Below are 22809 nucleotides of genomic sequence, written 5' to 3'. Positions count from 1 at the left end.
AACATTACGCAACGCGTATCTATGCAGACATGTATAAACATGCATCTTTATGCAACCATGTATCTTTATGCGATCATGTATAACCATGTATATTTAAGCAAACATGTATAAACATGCATCTTTATGCAACCATGTATCCTTATGCAATCAAGTATCTTTATACGACCATGTAAAACCATGTACATCTATACAAACATGTCTAAACATGCATCTGTATACGACCATGTATATTTAGATATAAAAAAATGGAGGTTGTGAAGTGGTCTGCTGTATATACCAGCCAACATCCCAAACTTAAATATGGTACAGAATTTCCCCTTAGGGACGGGACTTTAAAGGCGTAGACTGTGAGACATGCAATTTCGTAAAAAAGCATAAAGTAATTTTATTTAATAGTTTATCAAAAACAAAGACGTAATACTCATACAAACATATATAAGAAAATATCTGTACGGATTGCTTTCGGGTGCATAATATTCCTAAAAAGTCACAGAAACGTATGCACTCAAAATATGAACATGTAACAATGGGTCATAAGCAGTCGATGTTTCCTACGCGTTACGGAGTAGAAACTCCTTCCTTCAGGGATAATCCGATATGCACTTAATTCTAAATGTAGCAATCTAAAATATAAAAGAACATGTTTTCAACAACATACACTTCTTCAGTATTTTATGTCCATCCAATGGCGACAGATGGATCAAGGCAGAGACAAGAATAATACACATATATTCTTGTCTCTGCCTTGATCCATCTGTCGTCATTGGATGGACATAAAATACTGATGAAGTGTATGTTGTAGAGCTGTTACTGATTAAAATTTTCGTGTTCGATTAATCGATTTTTATTTTTAAATCGATTAATCGACTAATTTCGATCAATTATAATGCACATACAGATCCAACTACTTTTAGCTGATCTCCTTGCATTGCAACTCTGCATTAGTCAGTGGTAAATGTGGTATACACTATATACAATCACCCGACACTAGTTAGTTTCCACAATCCATGACTTAACTTCACAGTTCACACAAATACATTTTAAAATTTAAACGGTAGCACTGACGTAATTCGGACATAGCGTGGCATGGCTAGGACATCACACGTCAATCAAAAGCAAGCGCCGCCGTCATGGCAAAAGCAGAAGCCGATCCACACGGCAAAAATATCACAGCTTATCAGCCTCTAAGGACAACAATGTTAAAAACGAAGGTTATCAAATTTGCCTACACTTAGCTCACTGAATGATCCCAGTTAACCACATCCATATTTACCATCACTGTCCAGGTTGTCCGGTGACGTCACGGACATCGATGTCACCCGACTCCTCCCCAATCCCTTCGTTAGCAGACGGAGGCACTTGGGGAAGGGGAGGAGGAGTCCGGTGACGTCGATGTCCGTGACATCACTGGATCTCCGACGGAACTCCCTGAAGCCGGCGGAGAGGTGAGTACCGATCAAAAGAATTTTGATCAATCTAAAAAATTTTGATCGATCAAAAAAATTAAAGATTAATCGAGGAATTCATCTTTAATTCCCCCAGCCCTAGTATGTTGTTGTTGAAAATATGTTTTTATATTTTAGATTGCTACATTTATCCCTGAAGGAGTTTCTACTCCGTAACGTGTAGGAAACATCGAATGCATATGACCCATTGTTACATGTTCATATTTTGAGTGCATACGTTTCTGTGGCTTTTTAGGAATATTATGCACCCGAAAGCAATCTGTACAGATATTTTCTTATATATATGTTTGTATGAGTATTACGTCTTTGTTTTTGATAAACTATTAAATAAAATTACTTTATACTTTTTTACGAAATTGCATTTCTCACAGTCTACGCCTTTAAAGTCCCGTCCCTAAGGGGAAATTCTATACCAACCATGCATATTTAAGCAAACATGTATAAACATGCATCTTTATGCGATCACATATCTTTATGCGATCGCGTATCATTATGCGATCGTGAACAGCCATGTATATTTATACAAACATGTCCAAACAGGCATCTTTATGCAACCATGTATCTTTATGCAATCATGTATAACCATGTATAGTTATGCAAACATGAATAACCATGCATCTTTTTGCAACCATGCATTCTTGTGCAACAATGCATCCTTGTGCAACCATGATCATGTATCTTTATGCAAACATGTATAATTTATGCGAATATGTATAAACATGCATCTTCAGCAACCGTGTGTTTCAGCAACTGTACAAGCAAACACCTGTTTAACTGCAGTTGGCCCCACACTAGTCTTGCAGGATTTTGGCCAAGCACATATGCACTATACTGGAGATACAACTCCTTAAAATGCACCCATGCTCATGTTTTTCCAAATGTGTATATTTAAACATGCATTTAAGCAACAAGTTTGCAAGCATGTATACTACGCTGAAAATGCCTACAGAGCAGCAACAACTATTTAAAGTGAACTGCTAACCATGCAGGGGTGTATTGACTTACAGTTGTACAGTCCTCCTGGATAAGCAGTAAATATGCAGCATATAATTATGACTTGTCTGTCACGCAGTTTTCCCATAGTAAGTACTCACACATTGTTAGTATCCATGGGCTGCCGCTATATCTCCAGAGGCCTACTGAACCTGAGCATGGCCGCTCTTCCTGCCTATATAAAAATAGCCCATACTGAGAGAGACTGCCCCCTCTAGTGGCTGGAGGAGAAACAACAGTCAACATGAGTAAGAAGTACGTAGCATGTTTAAACTGCACACTGCTCCCTGTGGCCACCGGGAGAACAGACAGTGAGAACTCGCTTTTTTTTTTTTTTTTAGAAGAAAAGAGAAACTGCAAACAAATGCAGGCTCACCATTCCTGCTGCAGGACTCTGAATATAACAGGAGTCCAATCTTCACCCATCACTGCAAGCTTTGTCATAAAAGACCTTCAGAGACTGGGTCCCCCCTTAATCTGGGGTCCTTTCCCCTTGACCTGTATAGCTCCTTGCAAGAAAGCACCTTGTCAGAATCAACACTGCACAAGGTTCCATTACACAGGGTCCAGTGCCGTAAGGCTGCATTACAGGCAAACCTCAAGGAATCGTCTCTCCTTCCAATGAGGCTATGCTACCATCTATTTTGGCTGACAGCTTTTTCAAATGGATCTGATTGAAGTCCATTATTCTTAATAGAACCAGACCTCCAAGTATGCTCCAAGAGCACATGTATCACATCAGTGACCACCACCTTGCAGACACTGGCAAAAGAACTGAGGTACTTCCTGTATGGGAGGGGTTATATAGAGGGGGGACTTCCTGTCTTTTTGGTGTGCCAGTGTCCATTCACCTATAGGTGGCATATAACCCATTTAGTAATTACTATAGCTGCTCTGTGTCCCGTGATGTATGATAAAGAAAGGGTTCTCTGCAAAATAATGCTGTCAGTTCACTTTCCTTGTAGAGGTGATGGCTACAAAGAAAACCACCTTGTGGTTAAGAGTAGAGAGAAGAATGTTACTAATCGGCTCAAACAGCAGTTTCCAAAGTGCAGAATGAAATTCAGATCCCATGAAGTCACAGGGGAAGGGGCAAGGTAGCCACATGGGAGACCCCCTGTATAAAGTCTTAAAGAGTAAGATGCAGATGGTCTCTAAAACAGGATGGAGAGGACAGAAATCTTACTTTTGATAATTTTCTGAGCCAGGTGCTATCCAGACCAAAATGCAGACATAAAAGGATTTGCCCCACAAAGAATCTCCTGGGGGTGAAAGCCCCTAGGCTAACACCAAATTAAGTATGCCTTCCATTTCTAATGATAGACATGATGATAGACCTCTAACTGGATGGTCCAACGTTGAAGGGACAATCTGTTTGAAGCTCCAAGATGTTTAGAGAGAAAAGATTCCTCTTATGAACAACAAGGTGCCCAAGTCTCCTCCCAGGCTGGCATTTGTGAAGATTTTCCAGAAGAAAAGATTTCCCAGACTCTAGAGCCAGATGCCTGAATAGCCATGTCAAGGACAGCCTGATCCTTATCATCAACTGAATTGGCGACAGGACTGACTTGACCCACAAGAAAAGAATGTTACGCTGCAAATCTCTGAAGTGAAAATGTGCAAAGGGAGTTGCCCTGAAGGAGGCTACCATCAACCCCAAGACTATACTGTGGAGAGTCAGAAGGTTGCTGAACTGAAGAGGAGGAGAATTGAAAGCTTCTCCTCGGGAAGTAACAATCTGGCATGAGATGTGCCCAGGACCAGACACAGATCCAAATATTCAAAGTGATGAGGCTGTTCCGGTAATGATTTATGAAGCTTCAGGAGTCACCTAAAATGCAAGATTGGCTGGACAGTATGTTGTTCTAAATGTCCTCATAGACTGGTCCCATAACAGAAAGTCACCTGTTTATCTCACAACGGGGATGCCAAGAGATCACAACATGGCTAACACTGGAGCCAGGACCTCGGTGAAGACCCAAGGTGCAGAAGTGAGGATGAAGGGAAGGGTCACAAATTAGTAGTGTAGGGGCTCTTTGAAAAAACTACTGGAAATTTCTGATGTACTAACAAATGGGCACATGCAAGTAAACATTTTTGATGTTCATAGAAGCCTGAATGTTTCTGTGATAGAGGGCATCGATGACAAATTTAGTGGATTTCGATGAAATTTGTGGACTTGATTGAGAGAATATTTAAAGCCTTAAGATGCAAGATGAGACAAGATTTGGGAACAGTGAACAGGTTGGAGTAAAACCCCTGGAACTTCTGCTGTGGGGACTAGGGTAATGATGCAAAAGGGCTTAATGGGAGATTTGCCAGTCTGTGCAATGATAGAAGAAGCTTGAAAGTGAGAAAAGGAAGGTGAGGCAGAAAAAGAAACTTGAGTTTTTAGCCCTGGGACACGACCTCTTTCACTCTGGAATTCAAGATGTCCAAGGGGCTGCAAAGGTCAACAGATTTTTTTTATGCAGGAATGTGGGAGCATTTCTTAATGCTGAGGAAGGTTTGTCTGAGGATTTGTCAAGCTTTGGACAGCCTCAATCCTTAAGTGGAGAAAAAAAAAGGGTAATTTCTTGGCAGTCAGAGAGGGAGATGACTTTGCAGTCTTCTCCTAAAGGGAAGATGAGTACTCTTGCTGCCAGTAGCGGTGTCCTTAATGATATTATCCAGAGCTGTGCCTTGAAGGTCATGTTGATAAAACGCTTCTTGCACAGGGGTTCCACAGTCCAGCACTTCATATAAGGCTGGAAGGCTGATAAGGCTAAGGTAAATCAGATACAGAATCTGTGAGGGGACAGATGATACAGAAGCAGAAGAGGGTGAGTGTATGCTGTGGTCTTTGTGACAAGTCAGCAAATAACTAATCTGGGTCACCAAGACTTGCACAACCGTGGTAAAGAAACTCAGTAGAGAGGGTAAAGGACTCAGCTGCTGCCAACATAGCCAAGAAGGATTTCATGGATGGGTCTACAGTTGCTATGGTGCTGCACATGTAATCAGTTATGAGCCTAGCCATTTGATGGCTTGACGTTTTGGACAAGAACATAAACATCTGTGAAAGTTATCATTCACGGCATGCCTTGACTGTAATAGTTTTGGGAAACCATTAAATGTGGGTTTAGTACCGCTTGAAGTACCTGTGAAACCCAGAGAGCTGGAAGCAGCTGAGGGTCGGATGGCCAGATGTGATCACAGTCAATATAGGTGGGTAGCAGGAATCGATCAAAAATCTAAGTTCCACGTGGCTACTGCAACAGGAGCAGCAAGGTGGGTGATGCTTCCTTGATACTTTATTGCTGGAAAGAGAGTGCGAAAAGTACACAACACTCCACCCAGCAGATGATGTCTGCACTCAGTCCCACAGTGTTAACCCCTAACATGGCAAAGCCAGCAGAAAATAGGGAATAATGGAACCCAGTATCCAATAAAAATGAGAGGAGAACCTGGTAAGTGCTCCGTGGCTATCTTTTACCAGAACAAAGACTGGAAAACATCCCACGCTGAACTCAGTGCCCCAAGGCCACTTCCAGGCTAACATCACAACATCCAGCCAGGCGGAGGATGACCAAGTAAAGGGGAAACCTTCAGCAGCAGAAAAAATGGGGAACAAGTTGCTTAAAAAACACAAACAAACCCAAAAAACAAAAAAAACACAGGTTAGTCTTTATGATTTTTTTATATTCTACATTTTTGCATCAAATGTGATTCCACTGCATGTCATTTAACTCGGCTAAACCAGCGCTAAGACCTCATGCAGCTTAATAGTCAGCTGCTTAGTGTTACCTTGTTAATGCTGGGTCATGTGATAGACATGTTCTATGTATAAAAGTGGTTATCACTTTTGTGTAAACCAGCTATGAGTAAGCTCTCTGTGAGAGCGTGAAAAGCGTTAGCGGTCAAGCTGTATTGCTCCAACAGTGTCATGTACTAATTTTATGCCACGTTATTGAATAAAGAAGATTTTATTTATTTGCCTATTCCGGAGTGCGGCTGTCACGATCTTTTTCCTGCACGCACACAATTGGAACAGCAATTGCCAGCACCTGGAGCTCTCACTTTCTCACACAGTGGAGGATGGAAGATTTGAACCTAAATAGCCTGGAGCGATGGTAACTATCTTTGTTTAGTCTTTATGACAGCAGAGCTGAAAAAAAAAGATGCAAAAAATAAAAAATAAAAACCTGAAGGATGCTGGCTGTTGGAGGAGGAATTATCCTGGGCTGGCCTACCATTTTTATTTATTTGCCAGTGCCTGATCCTCCTGTAGATGGCAGTGTAGAGGTTAAATACTTTGTGGGTACGTCAATGGACAAAAGAAAATACATTTTGACTGGAGTTCACTTTAATGTTAGTAAAAGGTAAAATGTTAGCACAGATCCTAAGCCAAATGTGGTTTCATCAAAATAGAATTTTTAATGATATTTTTGTAGACTCAATAGGGTTTTCATGTATTCTTTGGCCTGATTTCAATATGCCACTTTCATCATCTCCAAAATATAGACTATTACCTGTTTGAAATGAACCATCACATCTTTAGAGAGTTCCATATCTTTAAACATCCCTTCCAACTTAATAGTGAAAGCTGCACCGCACTCTGCAAAAAAAAAGATAAACATAATCACTAAATGCCCCTAATCTTGATCCAAATCATGCAAATGCAACAGCCATTATACAGAGTTATATAAATGTAATGTGACAATGTCTAAGCCTTAAGGATCTACAGTTATATCTGACACACACACAGTTAGATTGATTCTACAATTTCTGACTTTAATTAGCAATCCATTTAGTCTGAGCATCACTCATGATAACCAATTGATTATGACAAGCCATTTTATGTCTAGGGCTCATTTCTGCCCTGACAAAATAATAAAATGTTTTTACTTACCATAAAGTCCATTTCTTGCAGTCCACTGATGGACACTGGAAGACTGTAACCTTTGGGTTATACTGCTGGCTACAGGAGGATTGGCCACTGAGAAACACAAAAGAATTGTGGTCCAGTCCAGGATAATCCTCCTACTACCAGCATGCCTCCATTTTGTAGCAAGGCAGCACCAAAGGCATAATTATAAAACACAGAAGGTTGGGACCGGTGTCCTTAAATTGACTCTAATAGGAAATTAGGCGACAATAAAAACCCTATTTTCTTTCCTTTCGATTTAGGGACACAGGACTGTAATCACCAAGACATCCGAAAGGAACTGATAGGTGGTCAAACCAACGCTAACAGGTCCACTAAACAAAAAACAGAGAACTGGGGACTGCCTGCAGCACAAAGATCCACCTGAAGGCACTAGCATCTGAAACTGGTTTCAGATGAGGCCTGAACATCCACCTGGTAGAACTTGGAAAACAGAGAAAACAAGATTCAGATCCCGCTCAGAGTCACAGGGGAGTGAACGAGGGAGTCACAAGGGAGATGTCCTGAACAAAGGTCTTGATTAAGGAAAAGGAAGCCGATGGGCTCTGGAACAAGATAGCAAGGGCAGAGATCTGACCCTAAATGGCGCTGAGAGCAAAATGATGGTCCAGACCCTTCTGTAGCAAGGAGGGGATTCTTCCCACAGTGTATCGCCTAAGGTGGGAGTCCTGCACCTCATACCAAGTCAAGTATGGCTTCCAGGTAAGGTAATGGACGTCGGAGAAGTACACTTCCTAGCTTTTAACATCGTAAGAATCACAGATTCAGAGATGGCCCTGTCTCTCACAACCAGGGCTTCAATAGCCATCCTGTTAAAGGCAGAAACTGTGAAGCAGTATAGTGAATCAGTCCTTGAGACAGAAGATGCAGACGATCTGGAAGAGCTGACTGAGTGTTTGCCAGAAGTCTAATAGGGTCGAAGCATCATGTCTGCCTGGGCCAATCTGGAGCCATGAGAAACATTGGAATACCTTGCATCCTGATCCTGCAAAGCAGATGAGGAAGGAGTACCTAAAGACAAACTTGTCTGTCTTGTTGTTAAACCTGGACATTAGGGAGGTCCACATTCAGCATTCTCCACCTATGACAAAGTTTCTGGAACACCTTTGGATATAACCACCCCCAGGTCCAGACACTGCTGGCTGAAGAAGCCTGCCTGTCAATTGTCCATGCCTGGGATTTAAAGAGCAGAAGGTGAAGTTCTGCCCAGGACAGAATTGTGACACTTCTGGTTCCCTCCTGGTGGTTGATTTACACTACTGCTGTGGTGTTGTTCAACTGAGTCAAGTTCAGATGATTCTCCAAATCAGAAGGTCAAGCACTGCAGGAACAGTCAAACTGTCGGAAGCTCTAGGATGTTGATCAGGAGACGAAATTCCTCTGAGGACTGAGTCCCTTGCCCAGGACTCCTCCCCAACCCAACAAGCTGGCATTACTCATAAGGATCTTCCAAAAGAAATGGAGGAAGAAAATCTGACTCCAGAGGTGGAATTCTAAGCCACCAAACCAGGGACATCCTGGTCATCCATGCCAGGCTATTGAATTTGGCAAGGGACTGTTAATATCCGTAGTAACGCAGGAAAGCAGGCAGTGATGAACCCGAGGAATGGGCAGAGAGAGAAACTCTAGCTTACAGCCCTCCACCTCCTGCACCAAAGCATATGAGATGCAGGCTGTCAAAATGTCCCCAAAAGACTAACAGGTGTCCCCACATGTTGAAATGTATGGGCACACCTTTATGTCAAGAGGGTTTGGCAAACCAATGTTCAGGCTTGGGTTTGGACTTAAAATTTGCAGTAGAGGGTGAGCCTGTCCAGACTGAGCCTTAGGATTCTTTGGTCGCAGAAAATGGGTGCTCCTGCCACCTGTGGCAGCTTTGATCATGGCACCCAGAGTGGACCCACAGAGAGATTGTACCTCAAAGGCAATACGGAGTAAGCGCTTCTTGGATGCAGGTTCTGCAGTCCTAAACTTTAACCAAAGGGCCTTCCACATGTAAACTGATAAGAAATTTGTCCGAAATGAGACCGGAATCTTCCAACAGCCCTTCACAACTGAAGTTTATAGCTAGAGCCATTTGTTCCAAATGTATCATAACTAAGGCCAATGGATCAACCATAGTAGTGAGTAGATCCCTTAAGGGATAAGTTCAGTCATTCACAGAAAACGATGAATGAATGACACGGCCGTGTAGTCGGAGTCCCGTACTGCTGCACTGATTTTGAATTGTGACAGCCAGTGCCAGGGGAGGATATCCCACCCACTATCACAGAGGCTGGGATTTGGGAGAGGCTGCAGGAGCTGAAAGATGTTACATGTTGCACCCTAAAAACAGGTGTAACATGTAACATGTTCTGAAAGGTGAACTTAGCCTTTAACAGGGTTGGTAGACAATTTTTAACTAAAGCCTCGTCAAACTGGTACAAGACTAAGGCTTAATGTACACGGGACGCCGAGGCAACCTCCTCTGAACGAATTTTTTGACAGCTTCAAACTGACGTTTAAAAACGCCTGTTTTGCCGCGTTTGCATCTAAGAGCGTTTATGTAAGATAACATCATAGGACCCTCCCAAAGCCCAAAAAACAGTATTATTTAACTATTTCAGCCATTCTGTGAAACCAGAGTGAGTAGCAGCAGCTGAGAGAGCAACAGGGTACTTGTATCTACCTTAATTTCGGTGCTTTTACTTTGGATCCCATAATGAGCATGTGTGAAGAAAAAATGCTATTTTTTTTATTATATTTAATTTTTAAATTGCAATTGATTAGTATATTTGTTTATTTTCTTTTATAAGCTGTATATGTAATTTCATTTTATTTATTTATTTATTTTGTCTTTTTTATGAAAAATTTAATTGCAATTTTTTTAAATATATTTAATTTTTAAATTGCGATTATTAGAATTTTTTGTTTAATTTTTTTAAAAAGCTGTATGTGTAATTTCATTTTTTTTATTCATTTATTTTGTCTTTTTTATGCAAGTTTTAATTGCAATTTTTTAAATATTTTTAATTAACCCTAACCAGAAACCCTAACTTGTTCTTCAAGGGGAAAACCCTAACCCTAACCGTAACCCCCTAACTGGAAACCATAGCACTCACCTTTACCCTGAACTTGTTCTTCAAGGAGAAAACCCTAACCATAAACCCCAACCCTAATGGGAAACCCTAACCGTAAACCCTAACCCTAACCGGAAACCATAACACTCACCATAACCCTAAACTTGTTCTTCAAGGGGAAAACCCTAAACCCTAACCATAACAACCTAACCCTAATGGGAAACCCTAACGGGAAACCATAACATTTACCATAGCTCTAAACTTGCTCTTCAAGGCGAAAACCCTAACCATAACCCCCTAACCCTAATGGGAAACCCTAATCCCTGCTGGGAAACCCTAATGGGAAACCATAACACTTACCATAACCCGAAACTTGTTCTTCAAGGGGAAAACCCTAACCCCCTGACCCTAACCAGAAACCCTAACGGGAAACCATACCACTTACCATAATCCTAAACTTGCTCTTCAAGGGGAAAACCCTAACCATAACCCCCTAAACCCACTGGGAAACCCTAACGGGAAACCATAACCCTTACCATAACCCTAAACTTGTTCTTCAAGGGGAAAAGCCTAACCATAACCCCCTAGGGGGGTGAAGTTCAATGGTGGGGTCATCTGGTTGAAATCTAACAACATATAGGTCAAATTCCAATTATACTTTGGCTAACAGCAATGCTAGTGGTGTATTGGATTGGATCATGCTCATTAGAGGTATATACTGTAAATGGTCTATGAAGCATAACAAGCACTTACAAGTTTTTAAAAATTCTTTTATTGTTTTTTCATCATTTGCTATCATTTTTAAGTTTTGTAATGTTAAAAAATAGGGCACCTGTAAAAACGCTTATAAACGAAATCGCGACAAAACGCTGGTACCTCGTTTAGCGGCGTTTTGCGCCTGAAACGTCAGAAACTATGGCATCTGAACTAATTTTTTTTCCTTCAAAGAAAAGCCTATAAAACGCAACTGCCTAAAAACGACATTAAACGAACCAGGTACACATAAGATAACATTGGATGAGTTCAGGGGCAGCTGAAAAAAAGCAGCCAACTGCCTCTGAACGTCCGTTTACCAGCAGCAGTGTACATGAGGCCTAATAAGCACTTGGGGAAGAACGAACATTTTGTCAGGTGTTTTCACATTCCATATATGAAGACTTGGAATAGTGGGTGCATTGGAAATTTATTTGCGGTCTTAGGAGCTCCAAAGGACACCAGACTATGAAAAGCACTGGTGGAAGCAAAGGGCTGATACTCTAGCTTCATATCAAATGACTGCTCCTTCTCTGAGGTAGGTTCATCTGGCAAAGACTGGAGTGAATCTGAATCAAACAGCCTTAATGGCTGATAACTCGGTGGCCACAGGAAGTTCAGATACAGAATTTGCAGGGAAAGTCATATAAGGGTGCTTGTGGCCCATGCATTCTGAATTCACTGGGGAGAGTATGGAGGGAACAGTGTGAGCAATTTTCTGTACAAAAATGTTCACCAATGATTGGGAGACATGTGGTTTTTGGAAAATAACGGCTTGAGATAATAACTGACCGTTGATGGTACTCAAAGCCAAATGTTGATCCAGACTGGGTTGCAGGAAAGATAGGATTCATCTTACAGAGTACTTCCTGGGATGGAATTTGCTACCTTTGCACCATGCAAAATAGGTCTTCAAGCCGTGATGATAGACGTCTATTTCCTAGCTTTCAAAAGCATAAGGATGACTGTTGAAATATTTTTAAAGAATGTAGGCTGATAACCTTTGGTCAGACTGAGTCAGGCTGCTCTAAGGCAAGATTTGTGCACACACAAAAAAAAAAAAAAAAAAAAAAAAAAAAAGGACAGAGGTCCTCTCTCATGTTGAAGCTGTAAGAGGAGATTCAAAGATAGACTCTGTAAGAGAGGCTGAGAGAGCTTGCTTGCATCCCTATGATCCACGGCCTTTAACAGGGCTGAGAGTCTACTAATGAATGCAGACATAGTGGCTGAGGAGATCAGTGACGCCCCCCCTTTCCCACAGCATTAGCAGAGACGGAGATGGCATGGACCACTGACCCATTACCCTTGTATGATCTGCCATGTGTAGTAAGTAGTGGTGTAGTAATTTCAAAAAATAGATGCAACAACAAGCACAGCCCTGATTGACTGTAGCGGACCTGCAGTTCCTATTATCCGAGTACAGATGTTAGGAACTGAGCACTATTCAGGTCTTTGCCTTCTTGGTAGGCATACCCCCCAAGGGGTCTTTAATTACAAGGATGGACCACTGCCCTGGACCTGTATAGCACCCTGTGGCTAACTCATCATGCCGCAGGCCTAGGTATTAGGTTCCCTGAAGGTATACGTCCTCACGTACAAAAACTGATCATACCATGCTTTAGTTTGGACACCATGGATTTCTCTGAATCAACGGATGCACTTTTCCCCACCAGCAGTCTTTTAGCAAGGTCTTTCTTGTAAAATGCCTCAAACACATCCTTGCCTGAAAGAAAAATAAAATACATTAACTGGACTGAAAGGAAAATCAAATTAATTAAAAGGGTAATGCAGAACTTGCATCAGTATTAATCTTAGGTTTGAAACAAAGTTTAGGAGACCATGTAGTTTACTCTATCACATTTTCTTGCTCCCCTGCAGCCTGCACTAAAATCAGCTGTAGCAATTAACTGCTATGCCTGGGCTGGGCTATTTCACATTGAAACAGGTCCCATGTTACCCCATGCCCGGGAGTGCCATTCTCGCCAGTTGCAGAGTAGCAAGGAGCTACGATGGAGTGCAGAATGGGTAAGTATAAGGGAGTTTTGCAGAGGCGCTGTCACTTTTCACCTCATGGGCAGGATGACAGTGGGGGTTATTTACTAAGGGCAAATCCACTTTGCACTACAAGTGCACTTGGAAGTGCAATTGCTGTAGATCTGAGGGGGACATGCAAGAAAAATAAAAAATAAAACAGCATTTTAGCTTGCACATGATTTAAATGATAAAATCAACAGAGCTTCCCTTCATTTCAGATCTTCCCCTCAGATCTACAGTGACTGCACTTCCAAGTGCACTTTAAGTGCACTTTCAAGTGCTCTTGTAGTGCAGAGTGGATTTGCCTTTAGTAAATCAACCCCAGTGTCTGTTTAAATATAGCAAGATTATGATGGCACAACCAGGAAAGGAACACCATTCTTTTCTATTTCAGGTTTGTGGCTTCTTGTCTGACCTGTCTTCTCTTGGGACAATAAATCAGCAGTGTGATGATGCAGAGCCATTAATCAAATAGCAGACAAGTAACAAAAGAAACCAATGCATAATTCACAAAGCACACATTCCCAAAGAAATGGCTGTGTGTGTAAGCGGGTGCTGCAGAGACCACACCAGATACAAAAAATGCTTTTCCATAAGATTACATACAGTGGGGCAAAAAAGTATTTAGTCAGCCACCAATTGTGCAAGTTTTCCCACTTAAAAAGATGAGAGAGGCCTGTAATTGTCATCATAGGTATACCTCAACTATGAGAGACAAAATGTGAAAACAAATCCAGACAATCACATTGTCTGATTTTTTAAAGAATTTATTTGCAAATTAAGGTGGAAAATAAGTATTTGGTCACCTACAAACAAGTAAGATTTCTGGCTCTCACAGACCTGTATCTTCTTTTTTTAAGAGGCTCCTCTGTCCTCCACTCATTACCTGTATTAATGGCACCTGTTTGAACTTGTTATCAGTATAAAAGACACCTGTCCACAACCTCAAATAGCCACACTCCAAACTCCACTATGGTGAAGACCAAAGAGCTGTTGAAGGACACCAGAAACAAAATTGTAGACCTGCACCAGGCTGGGAAGACTGAATCTGCAATAGGCAAGCGGCTTGGTGTGAAGAAATCATCTGTGGGAGCAATAATTAGAAAATGGAAGACATACAAGACCACTGATAATCTCCCTCGATCTGGGGCTCCACGCAAGATCTCACTCCGTGTTGTCAAAATGATCACAAGAACGGTGAGCAAAAATCCCAGCACCACACAGGGGGACCTAGTGAATGACCTGCAGAGAGCAGGGACCAACGTAACAAAGGCTACCATCAGTAACACATTATGCCGTCAGGGACTCAGATCCTGCAGTGCCAGACGTGTCCCCCTGCTTAAGCAAGTACATGACCGTGCCCGTCTGAGGTTTGCTAGAGAGCATTTGGATGATCCAGAAGAGGATTGGGAGAATGTCATATGGTCAGATGAAACCAAAGTAGAACTGTTTGGTAGAAACACAACTCGTCGTGTTTGGAGGAGAGAGAATGCTGAGTTGCAACCAAAGAACACCATACCTACTGTGAAGCATGGGGGTGGCAACATCATGCTTTGGGGCTGTTTCTCTGCAAAGGGAACAGGACGACTGATCCGTGTACATGAAAGAGTGAATGGGGCCACGTATCGTGAGATTTTGAGTGCAAACCTCCTCTCATCAGCAAGGGCATTGAAGATAAAATGTGGCTGGGTCTTTCAGCATGACAGTGATCCCAAACACACTGCCCGGGCAACGAAGGAGTGGCTTCGTAAGAACCTTTTCAAGGTCCTGGAGTGGCCTAGCCAGTCTCCAGATCTCAACCCCATAGAAAACCTTTGGAGGGAGTTGAAAGTCCGTGTTGCCCAGCAACAGCCCCAGAACATCACTGCTCTAGAGGAGATCTGCATGGAGGAATGGGCCAACATACCAGCAACAGTGTGTAACAACCTTGTGAAGACTTACAGAAAATTTTGACATCTGTCTTTGCCAACATATGATATATAACAAAGTATTGAGATGAACTTTTGATAATGACAAAATACTTATTTTCCACCATAATTTGCAAATAAATTCTTTCGAAAATCAGACGATGTGATTGTCTGGATTTGTTTCCACATTTTGTCTCTCATAGTTGAGGTATACCTATGATGACAATTACAGGCTTCTCTCATCTTTTTAAGTGGGAGAACTTGCACAATTGGTGGCTGACTAAATACTTTTTTGCCCCACTGTAAATATACAAATGCACAAAAATACATTTACAAAAGTCCAAAAAATAGGATTTCTTTCATCATACTTACCGGTAAAATCCTTTTCTTTGAGTACATCACAGGACACAGAGTGAGGCTATTATTCCTTAATTACTGGGTTATACTCCATCTCCAGGTGAGTCTTTAGACAGGAAGTGATCCCCTATATATCCCCTCCCATACAGGAAGTACTTCAGTTTTGTAGCAAGCACTTAATTCTCAAAAAGAGGGGAGGGACCTCTGTGCCCCGTGATGTACTCAAAGAAAAGGATTTTACAGGTAAGTAGGACGAAAAATACCTATTTTCTTTATCATACAACACGGGACACAGAGTGAGGCTATTATTCCTTACTAACTGGGACATCCCAGAGCAATAGCCTTGAGGGAAGGGAGACGCCCTACAAAAATAATAGCCATCAGACCTATACGGCAGCCCGCAGTACACTGCAGCTGAAAGCGGAATCCTTGGCTACTCGAACATCCACTTGATAAAATTTTGTGACCCTATGCACTGAAGACCAAATAGCAGTCTTACAAATCTGAGCCAGATACCTGATGGCAAAAAGCCCCTGGGGTTCCTACACCCTTGGTAGAATGAGCTCTCACCCTGAAAGGAGGAGCCTTACGTTTCAGACTGTAGGCCTACATGACCAATTGACGGAAGCCGCCTTGGAAGCTGCCTGCCCCTTCTTGGGTCCTTCTGGTAAAACAAAAAAAGGAGTCTGATCCTCCGATCACCTGCAAATCTAGACTAATAAACTCTGACTGCTTGCACCAAATACAAGGAGTGCAGTCGTTTCTCTCCTGCAACGAGGCTGAGAGCAAAATGAAGGCAAAACAATGTCCTGATTAAAATAAAAGGCTGACACCACCTTAGGCAAGAAGAATGGAACAGATCATAACACGACCCTGTCATGGTGAAGGGTCAAGTATGGTTGCCTGCATGAAATAGCTGCCAACTCCGACACCTTTCTAGCCGAGGTGATGGCCATCAGGAAGGCTAGCTTGCGTGACAGCAAGACTAATGGCATTTCCTTGATAGGCTCAAACGGTTTCTTCTGTAATACAGACAGTACCGGTTTTAAGCCCCAAGGACACAAAGGTGACCTAATGGGAGGAAGCAAACAAGTTACCACTGCATAAGGGTTCAGATCAATGAATGGGAGGCTAAGGGCCTTTGGAAGAATACTGAGAAGGCCGAAATCTGACCCCTGATTGTACTCAAAGCCAATCTGATTTTCACAGCTGATTGTAGAAAAGAGAGAATTCTCACAATCACGTATTTCCGAGGATGCCATTTTCTGGCTTCACACCAAGCAATATAGGCTTTCCAGATCCTATAATAGATCTTCCTAGTGACTGTTTTTCTGGCATTGACTAGAGTAGATACCACCGGTCCCGAAATGCCACGATCCTTTAACACCCTGGCTTCAATAGCCATGCCATCAAATTTAGAGACTGTAAATTGGGGCGGAATATAGGACCTTGAGACAGTAGATCGGGGCGGTGCAGAATCGTCCATGGCTGTCTATTTCCAATCTCAGGATCTGTGGGAACCAGGGCCTTCTGGGCCAGGCTGGTACCACCAGGATGACTGGAACCCCTTGTCTCCGAATCCTGCACAACAAATGTGGAAGGAGAGGGATCGAGTGAGGAGCATAAACCAGGGAGAACTGGTTCCATTGAACTACTAGAGCATCTGCTCCTAATTGCCAGGGGATCCCTTGTTCGGGATGATACAAACTGCTGTAGCTTGTTGTTGAACCTGGATGCCAATAGATCCCTCTGCCCAGGTTAATATGTGGTTCACCTCCTGAGTTGAACGCCGCCTGGTACCACCCTGGTGGTTGATATAGGCCACTGCAGTGGCATTGTCGGACTGAACCCTGATGGGGCAGTCCTGAAGATCCACCGTCCAGGACCCTAGGGCCAGAAGCACCGCCCATAACTCCAGGATGTTGATAAGCATTCTCTATTCTGTTCTTGACCATCTTCCCTTGAGCTGTTAGCCCCTCTAGGGTGGCTCCCTAGCCTGAGAGTCTGTGGTCAGTACTTTCCAAGACACCAGGAGGAAGGATCTTCCCTTTCGCAAGTTCCAATCCTGCAACCACCAGCTTAGGCTTAAGCGTGCCGGGGGAGATAAGGACAAGGGGTAATCCAGGGCTTGTGCTCTCCTGCCCCAAGCCGACAAGATGTTCTGCTGTATAGGCCTGGAAAGGAATAAAGCGTAGGGAACTGCCTCGAAGGGCGACACTATCCTTCCCAGAAGATTCATACATAGCCGAATGGAGGGTTGCCTGGTGCCCCTTACCTGACCCTTCAGGGCACAGATCTTTACAGGTGGCAGAAATACCTTTGCCTTGACCGTATGCAGAATCAGACCTAGATACTTGAGAATCTGAACTGGTCTCAAGGCTGACTTTTCGTTATTTATGACCCAGCCCAGGTTTTATAAATACTGCATTGTGCAGGCTACACTGTGTTCCAGGGCCTGTAGTGAGTGATCTCTGAGCAGGACGTCGTCCAAGTATCCAGGCACCAAGACCCCCTGGGCCCTTAAAAGACTCAGTATAGGTGCTAGGATCTTTTTAAACACCCGTGGTGCTGTGGCAAACCCGAAGGGCAGTGCCACAAACTGGAAATGACGTTCCTCTACTGCAAATTGCAGGGACCTCTGATGAGGCTGAAAAGATAGGCAAGTGTAAATACATGTCCTTGATATCGATGGAGGCCAAGAAGTCTCCCATCTGGAGCGAGGCTACTACCGAGCGGACTGACTCCATCCTGAAGGATTGGATTAACAGATGTTGATTCAGGGATCTTAGGTCCAAGATTGGCCTTATGTCTCCATTTGGTTTTAGAATCGTGAACAGGTTTGAATAAAACACTGTGGACGAATAAGACACTTTGGGACACCAGAACCTGTATGGCACTCCCTGATGCACTAACTGCTCTAGTGCTTGAAACAATAAGTTTCTTTTTTGGAGGATCCGCAGGAACGTTGGATCTTAAAAACCTCTGAGGGGAAAACCTCTGTAATTCCAGCTTGTAATCGCGGGACACTGTTGAGGTCACCCACTCGTCCTGCACCACTGTTCTCCAAATGTCCACAAATTGGAGCAGCCTTCCCTCTACCCGATAGAGTGGGGGGAATCCCCTCCAAAGGAGGGCTTGGTCCCGGGTTTAAAAGAACTCTGGACCTAGGGTTTTTTCTGGTCCTGGCACTGCGGCTTGCCCCTGGCTCTAGTGCCCTGTTGGCGGTGGAACTGCCTTGGTGCTGAAATACCTGAGGAAGTCCCCAAGGTTTTAAACGAGGGACGCCTAGTCCTTCTCTTTAAAGGAAGTAAAGAACTCTTTCCTCTGGAAATCTTTTGGATGTACCTGCCCAGATTATCACCAAACGTTGCCCATGGAAGGGGAACCCTCCCAATAACTTTATACTGGGAAACTCGGCTGACCAGTTCTTAAGCCATACAAGTCTGCGCATGTGTATAGACAGGAGAACCAGATGAGAGACTTGCTGTATAGAATCCTTTAAGGCATCTACAGCAAAACAGCGCCGGAGGAAGATTTGCCCTATTTTCAGCAAGATCATCCTCCTGGTTAGGCCTGTCTGGCCGTCTGACCTGAACCTTTAAGGACTGACAGACTTTCTTTTTTGAAGACATCGCAAGCCACAAAAAGGGAGTACCTGGGTTTAGTATTTTAACCCAGAAGGGAGACCCTTTAAAAGGGCTCACCAAGCCCCTATGCAACAATCCTCCTAAGCACTTTAGCTTGCCAACCAACACCTGGTGACTCATGTGACCCGGGTAAGGAGGTTCTCAGAGCCTGCTCTGTGTTCCACAGCTGTCCCCTGGAGGCGCCGCATGTCAGCCATTCTCAGTTCGAATAAAATGTCTGTGCGCAGGGACGCTCTGCGCGTGCGGTCCCATGCACGCAACAAATTTTTGTGCGCCAATGAATGGACCATCCCCAAGAAAGCAGCCAAGACAATAAGAAGGGTACTCCTTACCCAAAACACCAACAGTCAGCCCATAACTGTGGTCACCATTACAGAGGTGTCCAGCCTTAGCTAGATTGACAGTTTGTTACACACATGGGGCACCCCACAATAAGTAAATAAGGGGGATTTCCCTTACCCGTCCAGGCGCAGAGCAACCTTAGAAACTAAGAGTCCAATCCTCACCCATCACGTTGGGTTCCATCACTTGGGGACCTTCAAGGACTGGGTATGCTTTTCATGTTTTAGGGTCCACTCCCTTGGACCCGTACAGCACCCTGCAGGAATGCCTTCACTCTGTGGTGTCCAGGATTCCACTACATAGGGTCCAGCGCCCAGAGGTCTCATTACAGGCAATACCTCATGGATCCGTGTGTCTTCTCTGCGAGGCTAAGCATATACAGTAAGCCTGTTTCAAATGGATCAGATCGGTCAATCCCTTGATTTATTTAAGAACCGTGCTGGGATTCCAGACCTGGAGCTCGAGAGAGCTCAAATAAACCTGCCCATCCACCTTGCAGACACTAGTAAAAAACTGAAGTACTTCCTGTATGGGAGGGGTTATATAGGGGATCACTTCCTGTCTAAAGACCTTTGGTCTACCAGTGTCCATTCACCTGGGAGATGGAGTATAATCCAGTAAATAAGGAATAATAGCCTCACTCAGTGTCCCCTGATGTATGATAAAGAAAGTACATATGCAGTCATATGGAATGAAACACTGAGTCTAATAAAACAAAAGCAGCTAAACTTCGTTGTTCCTAGGCAACTATACATGGATGTACATCAGCAAAATCATGTGCAGAGTCATGTAAGCAACTAGGATATACCATACAAAAGATATACCCAGAGTATCAAATGAGAGAAAACTACAAGAGAGAAATATCCAATGTTTTGGAAACTTTTCCCCCTGGAATATTAGGTATTTCTCTTCCTCTCAATTTCACCAGGGCTCTGGTTTCCTACAGCTTTTACAGCTCTCTTTAATTTGACATCTATTGGAGTTTTGTACATTTATTTTTATAGTTAAAATTCTCTTATGAAAAGCATTTTGCAGCTGGTGTATTTACTATAGTACACATCCGGTGTGCTTTCTACTATGAACCAGAAAATATAACCAGCTGTTTGAGCTCATAAGAAAACTTCAACGTCACTGCATTTGTAGTTTACATTTTTCTTTGATCATGCCAATCATAAAATTCAGCGATACTATACATACACAATCTCTGTGCTAATTGAGGGCCTGACACTGTAGTGGGTCCAACTCTTAAGCCTGGCACACAGGGGCCAAATATCAGCCGGTTCAAAAGAAACGTCCGGCTTCTACCAAATGGGCATGCTAGAAAAATAGCAGCCAAAGGCTGCAAATGCTGACCGGTGTGTTCTGGCAAGGGGAGGGGGGGCGGGGGGGCAGAATGCTGTACTAACATTGCATAGCTAGTACAGTGAGATCCACAGTTTTTTTTCGCTCAGTCTGCTGGGTTGAAAAAAAAAAAAATAAATTTCAGTGTGTACCAGACTTTAGGGTGGCCACACAAAGAACTATTTTATATATGATTATATCGTCATTAGATTTACAGTAGGAAATACATTAAAAGATTGAAAAGTATTGTTTGATGCGCGATACACGCAATTAATGAATGAAATTATTTACTTTCCTACCCTTGGGTTTTCCATCCAGATTGAGCAGAATAGTTTTAACGAAATGGACCGGTTTTGCTCAAAATCGATCAATGACATTGTGCCTTTTCGATAATTCATAGATCCAACCATAATATCCAATATGGTAAAGAGTGGTTTGATCAAAATTGTTACATGTATGGCCACCATTATTGAAACCTTAGCTGTTCTGTAACACCGTGCAATCGAAACCAAGAAAAACTTTAATTTGCTATTTCTATTTTCTCATTTAATACATTAAAACCCAATGAGGGGAGTTTATCAAAATTTATCAAAGCTGGAGCAGACATAACCTGCATGGCATGGCAACTTCAATCTTACATATTCAAAGCTTAACTCAACAAGCTACAAGATAGCAGCTGATTGGTGGCCATGCACAGCTGCTCCAAATTCTGTCTGCTCCACTTATGAGAAATGTTCCCCATTCTTTTTGGACTATTCTGTGCATATTCCAGAGGGTAGTATTAAGAGCATTAGTGCTAGGTTGACTAAAGCACATAAACCCGAGACAAGTATAGTAACAAGTCCTATTTGAAAAACCTTGGAACACCCAATAAGAGGACCGTATGCGACCGGTCTAAACTATGTGGCATGTTCACCAATGCCAGGAGCCTGGCGGACAAGATGGGTGAACTAGAGATACTGTTGTACGAGGAGGATTTGGATTTTGTGGGAATTTCAGAGACCTGGTTCAACAGCTCTCATGATTGGCTGCCAGCCATTCAAGGGTATACCCTTTATCACAGGGATAGAGAGGGTAAAAAAGGGGGAGGGGTATGCCTATATGTCAAGAATAATGTACAAGTGAATGTGAGAGATGACATCGCTAAGGGAGCTAGCGAGGAGGTGGAATCCTTATGGGTAGAGCTAAGGGGAAAATAATGGGAGTATGATACAGGCCCCCTAACCTGAGGGAGGAGGGGGAGACGGATCTCCTATCATAAATTGGATTAGCAGCAAGGATGGGAAGTGTTGTCATAATGGGGGATTTTAATTTTCCAGACATAGACTGGGCGGAGGGAACCATGCATTCGTCTAAGGCTCGCCAGTTCCTAATTGTCATGGAGGACAATTTCATGGGTCAGATGGTAGACGTCATCATCAGCATTCAGACTTTATAAAGAATGCAACAAGAAATGTAACGGTGCAATTAGGACGGCTAGGATAGAACACAAAAGACACATAGCGGAGGAAAGCAAAAAAGCCCCAAGAAATTCTTTAAGTACCGTATTTATCGGCGTATAACACGCACTTTTTTCCCCTTAAAATAAGGGGAAAATCGTGGGTGCGTGTTATACGCTGATCCCCGCTATTTTGTGATCTGTCGGAGCGATCGCCGCCGACATTCACTTAGCTTGTATTTTTAAACATGGCGCCGCGGAGTTCGGAGGCACTCGGCGGCGCTCGTTTAGCTGAACGAGCGCCGCCGAGGACACAGTGACTGGGCGGAGCCGAGATACACATAGCCGAGGCTTCTCGGCTATTCTCAGCGCCGTTCACAGTCATGCCCAGTCCCGCCATTGGACCTGTGTTATGTCCATCATAGGGACTGGGCGTGACTGTGAACGGCGCCGAGAATAGCCGAGAAGCCTCGGCTATGTGTATCTCGGCTCCGCCCAGTCACTGTGTCCTCGGCGGCGCTCGTTCAGCTGAACGAGCGCCCCCG

At 43.2% G+C, this 22809-nt stretch overlaps 1 protein-coding gene across 3 annotated transcripts in view; it reads right to left on the bottom strand.

The window, feature by feature from the left end:
• Positions 1-22809, bottom strand: part of CUL4A (cullin 4A) — a 151243-nt gene that overhangs the window by 50947 nt on the left and 77487 nt on the right. For all 3 annotated transcript variants that reach the window (XM_073614541.1, XM_073614540.1, XM_073614539.1), the window contains exons 14-15: positions 12811-12921; positions 6971-7056 (exon numbers count right to left, since the gene is read on the bottom strand). In XM_073614541.1, the coding sequence (XP_073470642.1) occupies positions 6971-7056; positions 12811-12921 (197 nt within the window). The remainder of the gene's footprint in view (positions 1-6970; positions 7057-12810; positions 12922-22809) is intronic.

This window comes from Aquarana catesbeiana, linkage group LG02, assembly GCF_042186555.1.
Source record: "Aquarana catesbeiana isolate 2022-GZ linkage group LG02, ASM4218655v1, whole genome shotgun sequence".
Taxonomy (NCBI): Eukaryota; Metazoa; Chordata; class Amphibia; order Anura; family Ranidae; genus Aquarana; species Aquarana catesbeiana.
This window is presented reverse-complemented; position numbering and strand designations above follow the sequence as displayed.